Source organism: Polypterus senegalus, chromosome 15, assembly GCF_016835505.1.
Source record: "Polypterus senegalus isolate Bchr_013 chromosome 15, ASM1683550v1, whole genome shotgun sequence".
In the NCBI taxonomy this organism is placed as follows: domain Eukaryota; kingdom Metazoa; phylum Chordata; class Cladistia; order Polypteriformes; family Polypteridae; genus Polypterus; species Polypterus senegalus.
In genome coordinates, this window is record NC_053168.1 from 119,209,913 (window position 1) to 119,223,794 (window position 13,882).

At 36.3% G+C, this 13,882-nt stretch overlaps 1 protein-coding gene across 9 annotated transcripts in view; it reads left to right on the plus strand.

Moving 5' to 3' along the window:
• The window catches only part of ubr5 (ubiquitin protein ligase E3 component n-recognin 5), a 110,322-nt gene that overhangs the window by 75,055 nt on the left and 21,385 nt on the right, over positions 1 to 13,882 (plus strand). For 6 of the 9 annotated variants that reach the window (XM_039737202.1, XM_039737203.1, XM_039737204.1 and 3 more), the window contains 10 exons: positions 1,285 to 1,408; positions 1,527 to 1,638; positions 2,857 to 2,988; positions 3,164 to 3,196; positions 5,592 to 5,846; positions 8,674 to 8,942; positions 9,667 to 9,878; positions 10,022 to 10,252; positions 10,829 to 10,902; positions 11,390 to 11,562. In XM_039737202.1, coding sequence (XP_039593136.1) covers positions 1,285 to 1,408; positions 1,527 to 1,638; positions 2,857 to 2,988; positions 3,164 to 3,196; positions 5,592 to 5,846; positions 8,674 to 8,942; positions 9,667 to 9,878; positions 10,022 to 10,252; positions 10,829 to 10,902; positions 11,390 to 11,562 — 1,615 coding nt within the window. The remainder of the gene's footprint in view (positions 1 to 1,284; positions 1,409 to 1,526; positions 1,639 to 2,856; positions 2,989 to 3,163; positions 3,197 to 5,591; positions 5,847 to 8,673; positions 8,943 to 9,666; positions 9,879 to 10,021; positions 10,253 to 10,828; positions 10,903 to 11,389; positions 11,563 to 13,882) is intronic. The other 3 variants (XM_039737205.1, XM_039737209.1, XM_039737210.1) reach the window with 1 other exon arrangement.

Sequence of the window (13,882 nt, forward strand, 5' to 3'; positions counted from 1 at the left end):
TTTAAGAAAGCTTATTTGTTTGGTTACATGCATAATTTTGTTTTGATAGTTAGCATTCAAGAGTTGCATGATCAACTGAAATGTTTTTTTATCAAAAGTGTACCTCAAGAATAAGCATCCCAGATGTTTTCATTTATTGAAATTTAAAGACAAATCCCGGGTCCTCCCTGCGTGGAGTTTGCATGTTCTCTCCGTCTCTGTGTGGGTTTCCTCCCATAGTCCAAATACATGCAGGTTGGGTGCATTGGCGATTCTAAATTGTCCCTAGTGTGTGCATGGTGGTGGGCTGGCGCCCTGCCCAGGGTTTGTTTCCTCCTTTGCACCCTGTGTTGGCTGGGATTGGCTCCAGCAGACCCCCGTGACCTTGTAGTTAGAATATAGCGGGTTGGATAATGGATGGGTGGACATTGCTTGATGTATTTATGGAATTGCTTTGAAATAATCCTTATTTGACCAATTAATTTTATGGTATGATAATTAGTCCTTAGTGTTTCTGCTTATTTTCTTAACCTGAGAATATTCTCATTGTTGGTAATGGGTAAGCGAATTAAGCATTTTGGAGATTTTCTGTTTATGCTTTTATTCTGTATTCTCTTGTAACTACTAATTTTTTTTAGTAAGATAATTATTAGATGTCACCTTTCTGATGAGTGTACATGAGAGCAACACTGATTCAATGTACAATCAAAAATCTGTAGATGAAATGTGTACTCCTTGGTATCTTTCCCCAAAGGACTACTGGAAGATCATTTTCAGTTGTTTGTTATATGTATTTATTCACACCAAATTATAATTGTAAACACACATACCTAGCTTGAAACAACCTTTTGCATGTCATGGTACTAAAAAAAAAACTCTTTATACATTTGATTCCCACACTTCCATGAACTCTGTCATTTACTGTGATATAGCAACAAGCCTAACACATTTTAATTTATATAAAATATAGTAAACCAAAAGCTATAACATAATGAGCAAAAATGACTTGATCATAAAAAAAATCTAGTCTGGACTATAATTTCTACTTAACAGAAAAATATTTGTGCGCAGTAGCACATCACTAACTTACTCCTTACTTTTGCCTTTCTGAGTAACCCTAAAGATTTCAAGTCACTTGGACTCTTCCATGGTCATACTACAGAGTTGTCTGGTTGTTTCTCCTGAGCTCTGTATGTTGTGAATGTTGCATGAAGTTTATCTGTTTTAAACTGGCATTTTGTATAGACTTAACCTGTACATATTTTGTTATTGTAGCATCTTTTTTTTATCCATATTTTTCATTAGCACAAGTCAATCCCAGTCCTCATATATTATCAGAAATCCACAACAGAGGCGTATTAGTCAGTCTCAGCCTGTAAGAGGAAGGGATGAAGAACAAGACGATATTGTTTCTGCTGATGTTGAAGAGGTAATGCACTCTAAATATCCAAGTTACATAACATAAATAGCTTCAAAATAAGCAGTATTCTTGAAATAAGTCGCATTGTATCCTTAAATATACCTAACAGAGTATTATTTTATTTCAGGTGGAGGTGGTTGAAGGGGTAGCTGGGGAAGAGGATCACCATGATGAACAAGAAGAGCAGGGAGAGGAGAATACGGAAGCAGAGGGTCAACATGATGAGCACGATGAGGATGGTATGGCAAATTTAGGTTGTTTATGTATCAATATAAGGAATTCAGAGAAGCTTTTCACTGCAATGCCAATGTTAAAAATAGGCTTACAATGCATCACACAGGTAAAACAATTACATAACGAGCAAATGTTTGCAAAGTTTTGTAATTATTGAAAACCAAACAAAAAATTAAATTATCCAAAAAAAGATGTTTTATATCTTGTTATCCTACCCGCAAAAGCCTTCAAGTCTTTATTACTCATACATTTTTATATTACTTTTGTTTGTATTGATACTAGAGGAAAAAATGTTAATCTCACACTTTTATGGAGAATGTAGATAAAAAAAAGTTTGTTATAGCACAGGCTAGTGGCATCCAATGCAGTACAATAGCAAATGATTAAAAAAAAAAAAGTTTGTGTAGGGGAAAAGAAAATCGTGCATTGCTATTATCTTATTATCCACATTTTGGTTATCCAGTCGTTTGCTCAAAATTTGCAAAACGTGCATTTTTTTTGTTAAAATATAGTTAAATAAATGCTTCCAGAAAATCAGTGGACATCATAAACAGGAATTGTAATTAATATGGAATTGAAGATGCAGCTCTTCCCCCTCATTCATTGACCAAGTATTGAAATTGGCCAATTCTAGATACATGAAATCAGTGATCAGTATTGTCCCTAGAAACAACTGATTGGAACATCCCTACTTCTTAAATATTTTTAAACATCATGACTAGTTAAGTAATAGTTATTTTTTGAAGTAAAAAAAAAAAAAAAAAAGAAGAAATTGAAAAATATGCTAGTTACCTAGTTAGGGTGTTAAGGCTGTTACTGCTGCACTGTGGTCGTCTTTCATCTTCTGGTGACTGCACGTTTTGTACACCATGCTTGAACATTCTAAAGATCAGGTCTGGTTATGTAACAGCTGGTTTCCAAATCTTGCTGGTTCAGTTTCCTACTTGATCTCCCCTTCCACCACAAACCCAAATGACTCTGATCAAAGCAAAAAACCTACTTGTGCAGTAAATGTAGGTATATTTGTACACAGATCTTTAACGTGGTTTTATAAATGACTCTTGTCTCAGATAATTATTAAAAACAAAAACAGCATGTATTGCAGGTGAAATTGTGACTCATCTTTTAATAATTCCATTACACATTTATTAGTTCATGTATTCTTAGCATTATTCAGTCAAATTGCTGTTGAGTATCTTTAATGTTAATGTGTTTACTTTTAGGCAGTGACATGGAGCTGGATTTGCTTGCAGCAGCAGAGACTGAAAGTGACAGTGAAAGCAACCACAGCAATCAGGATAATGCCAGTGGTCGAAGGAGTGTTGTTACAGCTGCCACTGCAGGCTCTGAAGCAGGTACACCTAGAATCTGGCGTTTGTAGTTCTTATGGGCTGTGCATTGGCAAGTTGGTTAAAATCTGACATATTAATAACTGACTTTTTTTAATTTTGCTAAAGCTTGTGTTGGGACTACTGTGTAAATAAGTTAATTTTGATTAATTCAACAGAAGATTTTTTATTTTATTCGCAGGCGGTAGGGTCTCCTTGGCATTTTCTTTGTTTGGTATGGGCTTTTTTTAATATCTATATGTAAGATTAAGAGTGGTGGTGTATTTGCTATTGGATTCCTTTGTATGCATCCAGTTATTTCACCAAGCCCAACAAAAACACTAAATAGTTCAGGAGGGACACTAGAAATGTTAGCTACCAGAGTTAAAGACGTTTCTTTTTCTGTCCACAGTATATATAAATGGGCTGTGACCTTTATTTTTTATATTCAAGTAAATGCAAGGTTTTTTGTGCCAAAAATAAAACTGAGTTGAGGGGGTTCGATTGGTTTAGTCTGTATAGAGACTGTAGTTTGACAACTTACTTGTTCATGCTGCTTAACTAGGTTCGAGCCAAATGTTTTATCATTATCTTTAACTGCATTCATTATATGTATAAAACTTAACACAGGGCAGTAACTACAGGGTGCATTTTTAGTGATTAATTTAGCAGCACCTCATCCTCTCCTCATTTAGTACATGGATAATTCACCTTGCAAAGGTTTTTAGTTTTTCATTCTATTGTGGCTGTGTCTGATTAATTCCAAAAACATTATTTTATAAATTCTGTGTACATTTGATGGATAACAATTAAATACTCTGACCTCTGTCACATAAACCTGTAATAAAAAATTGAATCTCCCTTGTTTTTTCTATCCTATAAGAGATGCCCACATGCAAAAGTAATTGACTCTGTTTTTGATTGCATTTATCCTTATAACAAAATATATTGCCATCCCATACTTTCTTGGTTTACTTTTGTCTTACACTTTGACAGACTGTTTTTTAATCATAGATAATTAATTCATTGCAAAGTAAGCCACTGTGACTTACTGTTTTTAAATCACAGATAATTAATTCATTGCAAAGTAAGCCAGAATGTGGATATGTGTGATTTTAAGCCTTTAGTGATACCCCAAAGAAGCCAAGCTTAGGCATACTCTTAGTAAGGTCTAGACTCTAGAACAACAAAGTTGTGTACAAAACGTGCAAATCAAAACCTGATAATTCCATCAGCACAGTGTGTGATTTTTCTGCATTGGAAACACAATTTTTGAATAGATTACTTACAAACTAATTCTTCATGGAATTAAATATTTGGCCTCAATTCCAAATTGAAAGTATATCCATTTTTAAGGTTTTTTTTGTCTGCTCGTCAGATTAGAGAGATTAAATTTTTGGGGGGGCATGGAATCAAAGTCCATGTGTTGAAGCAAGGCTTTTATTACATCATTGGCAAGACAACTTATTGCTAATTTATATTGTGGTAACCACTCCTGCTTTTAGCCATTACAGTTTCAGAAAACTTCCCAATTCGTAGTGTTGAATTCTAAAGGCACACCTTTCTGCCCCTGTTGTTAGCACTGCATATTTAACTGTCCTTTTTTGCTTTAATTACACAAGGAGGTGGGCATTAAATTGATGGATCATTAACGGTGTTTTGTTACTGTTAGATGGTTCTTTGTCTTTTTTTACAACACCCCATCAAGAATCACTTAAGTAAAAAGAACAAGCAATTGCTAACAAATCCAACTGGTTAGACTAACTTCCTATTTTAATTCTGCAAAAATATTTAATTCAAAAACAGAATTGTTTTCTAATATTACAAATACTCTACAACATTCATATTTCTTTAATTAGGAGGCAATTAAATTTGGTGTCATTTTGATATTTAGTCATCTGTATAAATAATATGGTACTGATAAATATTTGTGCTAGGCTGTTGATATATAAAAACAGAAATCTGATTAACCTCATCCTTTTATGTTTTTGTGACTTTTTTGTGTGTGGTACTTACTCAGAGCTTTCATCATCAGCAGTACAAAGCCTTTATGTGTTGCATCCATCACTTTCCTGTCCTTGCAGCAAATTTCATTTTCATTTCCACCCACATTTATAAGAAATGCTGTCTGCCAGTATTCTCCTCCATACATATTGTACAAGTTTCAGTTTTCAAGTTCAAAACTGTCAGTGTTTGTTACAGCAACCTGCTTGTTTTAATAGCCCATCAATACTGCCGTGAATTTATTTTTTTTAATTTTAAAAAACATTCTTATTCTGTATTTTTTCCTCACTTTGTTACGAGTTGCCCATATTTCTTCTTTACTCAGGTGTTTGACTTCTCTAGTATCCCTCTAGTGTTGACCTTACGGTTAATTCACACTTTGCCTCTAACCTGCTTTTGTGTTTTGTAGTGTAATGAAGCCTGGATGATAACACTAATCTTGTCTTGCTGCATACAGCTGTGTTTATTTATTGCATTGCTAATTTGTATTGCTTGAAATGAAATAATCCTTGATAAACAGTTAATTGTGAACATGCCGCTTATTAAAACTGTGTGTTACTGATCCAGTTTGTGCCTTTTTGGCCCATATTACTCTGAAATTTCTTATTCTTGCAATCCATTTAAAGGTGCCAGCAGTGTTCCTGCATTCTTTTCAGAGGATGATTCCCAGTCCAATGACTCCAGTGATTCTGATAGCAGTAGCAGCCAGAGTGATGATGTGGAGAATGAGACTTTTTTGATTGAGCCTTTGGAAAGAACTACTAACAGCCCTTATGCAAACAGTGCGGCTCAAGCACCTCGCTCTATGCAGTGGGCAGTTCGAAGTACTCAGAACCAGCGAACTACAAGCAATACACCTTCAAGCACCTCAACCCCTGCTGGTGAGTCTGAATAGAGTTGGACGTATGAGAGAGCACTTTATCTTTTAGCTACCTTCAAATTTGTGTTTTAAGAAACCTTATTGTTTGGGATTGTGGAGTTGTAACGGTTCCTATAGTTACATTTCTAACAAAACAAGCAGTTCATAATAAGTCTCAAGGGGGATTTTTTTTTTCTCATTTGGAACAGCGAGCCCATCTGTCTTCCAATATGTAATCACATGGTTGCCCTCATTGTTTATTTCTACCTGTTATACTTTTACCACATTTGTTGGTGATGTGCGAAAACTGAAGTTTTTTTTTTTTATTTGAAAACAGAAAAGTAGAGGTATATTTTCAGCTGGGGTTAGCTGTTACAAGTGCTGATTAAAGTGTAAATAATGGAGTGCTCAATGGTGCAGTTACCATTTTACTATCAGCCTTGCTATTTCAAATTGTGAATGTCATGTTTGAGTAACTCCTCTCCTCTACTTTTCTAAAAAAAAAAAAAAACATCTTCCTGGTGAGGGTCTCAGCAGGAGCAAACCAAGCAGGTCAGCCCAGACTTCCTTGTCCCCAGCTTCAGATTCAGGCTCTTCCTGGGGAGTTTTTCGGGCATTTCCAAGATTGCTGAGGCATATAATTTCTCAGTTGTGTCTTGTGTATGGCTCAAGGTATCTATCCCATGAGATGTGCTCAGAGCAGCTCTAGGGGGAGCCTTCTGGGACGCATCCTTATGACATACCCAAACCACCTCAACCGGCTCCTGTAAGTATGAAGGAGCAGTGACTCTGCTTTGAGGCTCTACCAAATTGCAGACCTTCTCACCCCATAATGGAGTGTTAGCCCAGTCTCATTCTTTTGGTCATTACCCACAGCTCATGACTGTAGGTGAGGACAGGGATATAGATCGATTGGTAATTCAAGAGGTTTATTTAGAGTTTACCCGTAGCTCCCTGTTCACCACCATGGGCCAGTAAAGTACCTGCAAAACAGCTGCTGCCACTCCAGTCCGCTTGTCGATCTCAAGTTCACATTTTTCCGTTGGTTGTGGATAAGATCCTGAGATACTTGATTTCTTTTTCAATAAGGGCAGCTAAAAGTCAGTGAAGAAAACTTTCTTTTTGTGCACATACACCAAACAGCTGTTCACAGTATTCAGCTTTCTTAGAGAATGTGGATAAGGGTGTTTGAAAGGGTACACACTGACTTGGTAGTCTAATTGGGTGACTTCAGTGCTCACATCAATAATGGAGATACATGGAGCACCATGTTTGGGTGGAATGGCCTTTTGTTTTGATCCCAAATGGGGAGGAATTATTGGATTTCTTTCCTAGTCATTGATTGTCTATAGCAAACACTATATTTGAACACAAGGAGGCTTCCAAGTTCCTGCTACCAGAACACCTAGGACCGAAGGTTGACTATAGAAACTGTGGTTGTGTCATTTGAATTCAGGCTCTATGTTTTTGGACACTTGGGCGATTAGAAGGTCAGAGCTGTCAACTGATTGTAACTTGTAAGAGTGTTTGATTTTAAGTGAGGGGCATAGGCTGGGTAGATTGGAAAGACCTAGAATAGCAGTTAGGATTTCCTTGGAATGTTGGGCTTAGGCTTCTGTTTGTAACATGTTTCATAACTCAGGAAGGGAAAGCATAACCTTTCCAGTCTCCAGACTTGCGAGGAAACTGTCAAGTATGGAAGGAACACTTTGAAGAACTCCTCAACTTGGTGCACATTTTTCTACCAACCAGGAGGCAGTGTTGACACGTCTGATTGTTGAAAATCCTATCAATGTTGCTAAAGTCTACTATGGTGGTTCAAGGACTTTGTGGTGGCAAACCTGTTAGAGTGGATGAAATCTGGCCAGAGATACTAAATGCGCTGGACATTGTTGGGATTGTGTGGTTAACACGTCTATTCAGTGTTGCATAGCGTGGGTGGCGGACTGATGTGGTGTTCCCCATATTTAATAAAGATGTCCAGAGGGTGTATTCCACCTACAAAGGTACAGTCCCCAGCTTCTCAAGTAAGGAATATGCAAGGAAGCTGGAGGGAAGAATCTGTCAGATGGTTTAGCCAAAAATGAAGAAGGAACATGTGGATTTAGTCTTGGCAATGGATTAGTAAACCAGCTCTTCTCCCTGGTGTGGTTGCTGTAGAGTGCACGGGAGAGTGATAATAAAGTTTTCATGTTTTTTTTGAAGATTTGGAAAAATCATACAGTGTCCCTTGACAGGTGTTGTATGGGGTGCTGCAGGAATATGAGGTAACAGGGCTGCTCTTGCATGCTATCTGCTCCCTATATGAATGCTGTGAGAGCCATGTCTGTATACTTGCCATTAAGTCAAATTTATACACTTTTGTTGCCGGACTCTGTCAAGGCTGTGTCTTCTCACAACTCCTATTTGTGGTTTTCATGGACAGAATATCAAGGCACAGTCAAAGATGTGAAAGTATGCAGTTGGCAAGACAAGGGTTAGCATCATTGCTTTTTGCAGATGATAATATGCTTTTTTTGTTTAACTGGCTGTGGCCTTTGGCACAAAAAAAGTGGATTGTTATTCGAGATGTTTGAATAACTTGTGAGGGGAAAAAATTACTTTTTTATTAACCACGTTGATATGCATTTTCTGACATGATGCACATTTAATTTGTTTGCTTTTATGTCTGCATTATTTCCTTTATCAATTTGCCAGATTTCATCTGTGTGGCAAACTAAGGTAGATTAAGTTTTGTTAAAGTAATTCTGTTGTTTCTATCCTTAGATGTTGTTATTTAATTAATGCTTAAATGCATAATAATATAATATTGTTTATCAATATATTATTTTCCTCTTTGTCTTTAACAGCCAGTTCCACAGGCTTGATCTATATTGATCCATCTAATCTCCGTCGCAGTGGTGCTATCAGCACTAGTGCTGCTGCCGCTGCTGCAGCTCTTGAAGCAAGCAATTCAAGCAGTTACTTGACGTCCGCCAGTAGTCTAGCCAGAGCCTACAGCATAGTCATCCGTCAGATATCTGATCTCATGGGATTAATTCCCAAGTATAATCATCTAGTATACTCCCAGATCCCTTCAGCTGTCAAACTTACTTATCAGGATGCCGTTAACCTACAGGTATGTTTTGCTTAGATGTGATCAAAATGTATTTATCTTTGCCATTAAGTAAATTAATCACCATCTAGAGTATAGTAGGAAAATCTTAAGTGGCTTGATGATAATTTCTTAAATCTAGGAATTGACAATTACTGCAGTTTCAGATTTGAAGCATGTGAAATAGAGAGAGATTGAAATCCTGCTGGACACAAGCTAATTTTTTCCACATGTGTACACATAAAGAGAATACAGTTTATTAATGCTTATTAAGAGTCCATCATATTCATCTTACTAGAATTTCGAAGTGTTTATACCATTGCTTCTTTGTCTGATCTCTTGTTGAGGGTGGGTATGCCCTCTAAGCTGGCTTCTGGTTGCTTTCTCTATTTGTTTTTTGTTTTGGGGACTAAAGGAAGTTGGAACTGCCAAGTGATAATCACATGGTGGTCTCCAGCCTTTTTTAAGATGGCTTCCAATTACATCCTTATTGATAAGGCTTTAAATAACTGTTACCTATAAGAATAACTGACAGTGAGCATATAGAAACATTGAAAGTAGTACTTGAGAATAACCCAGTATTGAAACAAAGTTTGAAAAGCAGTTAAGAGAAGCCAAAGACTCTTGGTTCCTTACCTTACTACTCACAGCAGTCAGCCTGAGAAGGACAGTTATGGATTATTTTTTTTCTTTTTTGTATTTTTTTTATCTAATACGTATAAGTACACATTTTTTTTCTCTTTTCAAGAGTTATGTTGAAGAAAAGCTTATTCCCACATGGAACTGGATGGTCAGTATCATGGACTCAACAGAGGCACAGCTGCGTTATGGTTCTGCAATCTCATCAGCAGGAGACCCTGGCCACCCTAGTCACCCCCTTCATGCTTCCCAGTCCTCTGCGAGAAGAGAAAGGATGACTGCAAGAGAGGAGGCTAGCTTGAGAACTTTAGAAAGTCGAAGGTATTGTACTATTATAAGCAAGGAAGCATTTTTCTGGTTTTAGTTTTTGTTTACTTTGAGTAAATGTGTCTAATGTATGTCTTTCATAAATATTTAATTTTTCTTAATCTTAGCTAAGAATTAAATGAAATCTTTTCTTTTAGACGTGCTACACTGTTAAGCGCCCGTCAGGGAATGATGTCTGCACGTGGGGACTTCTTAAACTATGCTCTCTCCTTGATGCGTTCTCATAATGATGAACATTCAGATGTTTTACCAGTTTTGGATGTCTGTTCATTGAAACATGTAGCTTATGTGTTTCAAGCACTTATTTACTGGATTAAAGCAATGAATCAGCAGACAACGCTGGATACACCTCAGCTAGAAAGAAAAAGGTACTATGATAGTTTGCTGTAATAACTCTTATATATTGAGCTTTCAAATTTTGCGCAATCACCGTCATGATTTTAAGAATGTTTTATAAAATATTGAAGAAAATATTTCATACTAAGCAAGATGCTATCTCCCCCATTATAAGCATTTGAAGATGGTGTGGGGCAGTGCCAACCAAATGAATTAATCTACTAATTTTTAAATAGGAGGTTATTTAAAAAAATTCTTTGCCAGGCTGGTACTAATGTAAATGCTATGTTTTGTTTGTGACATTTGCCATTGTGAGATTGTTTGCATTTGTATATTTAAAGCTATAGTAACAAAACATGGGGGTGTGGGGGGGAAAGCTGATCAATAACAAAAATTACAACAAAAATCCCTTGCCTTCCCATCCTTTATTTCAGAATACACTAAAAAATGTCTGAATAACTCTAGAAGTTGAAAACAAGACAACACATATTTACTATTATATACAGGTGCATCTCAGTAAATTAGAATATCATTGAAAAGTTCATTTCAGTAATTCAATTCAAAAAGTGAAATTCATATATACTGTATTCTGTTGCTTAATTTTTTAGGACCCGAGAGTTATTGGAACTAGGTTTGGATAATGAAGACTCGGAACATGAAAATGATGATGACACCAATCAGAGTAAGTTGTTGTGGTGGTCTTTTTTTGGTTAAATCCTTAAATCTCTTAATAAAGTTACTTGCTTTGTGACAGTTTCAGTGTGTCTTTGGCTGGTAATAGATTTGTTTAAATTAATTTAAAAATATGCTTTAATATTTGTGATAGTGAGATTTCTAGTTATAACTTTACAATTACTGTGAATCAACTCAGTTATTTTAGTGTAAGAAAATAATAGGTGGTTTGTGATTTTTTTTTTTTTGATTTTTTTTTTTTTAATTTTTAATAAACTAAAGTGATCTGAGTCAAGATCTTCATTATACGGTCCTGTCAATATACTTGATTGCTTATAATTTTGAGTGTTTAGATATAATCTTTTAACAAGATACTTTATTGCAAATAATTTCAGGTATATATTCTTCAAAAGCAGCCTTTACAATTTTCTAACTAGATTTGGTTCTTGTAATGCTCCTTATCAAAAGTCTTTTAAGCTAATGCCAATTTTCCATAGGCTCTACACTGAATGATAAAGATGAAGAAAGCATTCCAGCAGAGTCTGGCCAAAACCACCCTTTCTTTCGCCGCTCAGACTCTATGACATTTTTAGGCTGCATTCCTCCTAATCCATTTGAAGTACCTCTGGCAGAAGGGATACCCTTAGCAGACCAACCTCATCTATTACAGGTAATATTCTTACTTTCTTAGTTGCTATTTAAGGGGGCAGAATGATAGGATTTCATTAATATATAGTAATTGTTGAAATGTTGCTAATGAACCGCCCGTGGATGAAACAGCTATTGTAAACGGAGTAATTATCACTCTGTGTAGCACTTAGTTTTGAATTTTCGTTTTCATTTTCCATCCTGTTAAGGGACTCCTGTTAGTAGACGGCATCCTGTTCCGTGAACGGCTAAGGTGTGCAATGTCTCTAACTTGATCTATGTGTCTCTAGGTGACCTCAGGGAATAGAGAGTCCTTGCTAGATGTCTAAATCATCTCAGATGGCTCCTCTAAATTTAGCAGCCTTTTGTACTGGAGTTTTCCCAGATTATTGAAAATCTCATTCAAATTCTATAACCTAGTGCACTGTGCGAGTCAGTGGGTGTTAACCTTTTAGAGCATCATGCATAATGAAGGAAAGGCAAATATTCTGAACATCAGTTGGCCAGGCAAATGCTGCTGTTTCACTGTGTATTTGTTCCTGTGCCTCATCTTTTGTTATGTTTTATATTAGCAAAATATTCTTTCCGTTGTGATACCAAACTGTTTTAGAAGTGTAATTGTAATGGTTGGTTCCCCTTGTAAACCAAAATCATCCAGGCAATGGCTTACTTTTTTTTTTTGACCAAAGCTTGCAGCCAGTAAGAGACTGTACTACAAACCAGTTGAATTAATTGTGAAAAATTCAAGACAGTCTTGGTCTTTATATGGTTTAATATTTGCTATGCTACAGTAATAGAAGCATTGTGAACAGTAAGTGTTGGCTGGGCTGTGATGTTTGTGAGAACCCATGAAATCTTTTTGTGGGTGCTGTGTCTTTCACACATCTCTTACAAGATCAGACATTTTATGAACTGTCCCTCTGTAATTAATGGAAACATTAGCTCCACAGATAACAAGGCCATGCTTTCATAATTGGCTACTTGGGGCATTTTGTGTCACAGTTTATAAAATAAAAGTAAATTGTGTTTTAATTTTGGCTGTATTGCTATCTTAATTTTTTTTCTCTTGCTTGTTACTTTTTAGTATTGCTCAAACAGGAGCCAAAAAGAAAATCCCAAGTATTAAGTAGTCAGTGGTATTTGTTTTTTATTTTTTTGAGCATTTTGAGTAATGTTTGTGCACTGTGAGCATTGGAGGTAGTGTAATAAGTCTAAATCAGGGGTGTCAAACTCAATTTTATTGAGGGAATACTTTATATACTGTGTGTTGGAATATATCAATAAACTCCCACCACAATTTTTTTCACAAAAAAAACCATTCAGGTGACTCAGTGTTCATCACAGTCGTATGCTCTGCCTTGCGTCTCTCTTGAAGCAGCTTTTCATTTTTGGACACTACATTGTGTTAGGAAAGCTGCTGGCAGCCACAGGACCAAAAGTAGCATTGAATGAAAAAATTATCCGTGAGTGACAGTGGCTGTCAGGACACATGCAAGAGGATGTACTTTGCTTTAGCTATAAATGTTTTCACCTGCATTAATGTGCGTCACAATCAGATGGCACTTGAGCTCATTTTAAAAAACCAGGAATAAGCATGCTGATAGGATCACAAAAATCACATTTGTAGTTGGCTAGAAATAGTGTTCACATTTAATATGAATGGTAATGCCATTGTATTTTCTAACCTAATACAATTAAGTCAATTGAAAAGACTGAAGAATTATACAGGGCAATGGCAGCATAAAGATTAAAACCATGGAGAGGTGGCCAGCACTGGTGGTAGGGTGGCAGCAGTGGCAATTTTAGTGAATATCTCCTTCAAGAGTTTATCACATCTTTGGTATTACACTACAACAGTAAATTTCTTTATGCTAGTATAGTATGTCACCCTCGCTCACCCCGTTTCCCCCCCCTTTTTCCTTTTACTGCTAATAGTCAGTTCTTAATCTACCTACAGGTTAGTAGCTGTGGTTTGCTGTACTGCATAGATAGATGTGAGCAGACATAGGAGATGAAGTTTAATGCCGGGAGTAAATGTAATCTGATTAAGTTATATACAGATGCAATCTATATACATTAAATTCATGTTAAACGGGGTCTTATGCCCCCTCTCAGTTTTTCTATATGTAACATTTTTTGAACATTGATGAACTGGGCCACTTGAAGAGGGTCCTAGGGCGGAGTCTGGTCCACAGGCCTTGAATTTGATATAACTGATACAGTCCCGATCAAAAGTTTAAGACCACTTGAAAAATGGCAAAAAATCATATTTTGCATGGTTGGGTCTTAACAAGGCTCCAAGTAGAGCTTCAACATGCAACAAGAAGAAATGGGAGTGAGAC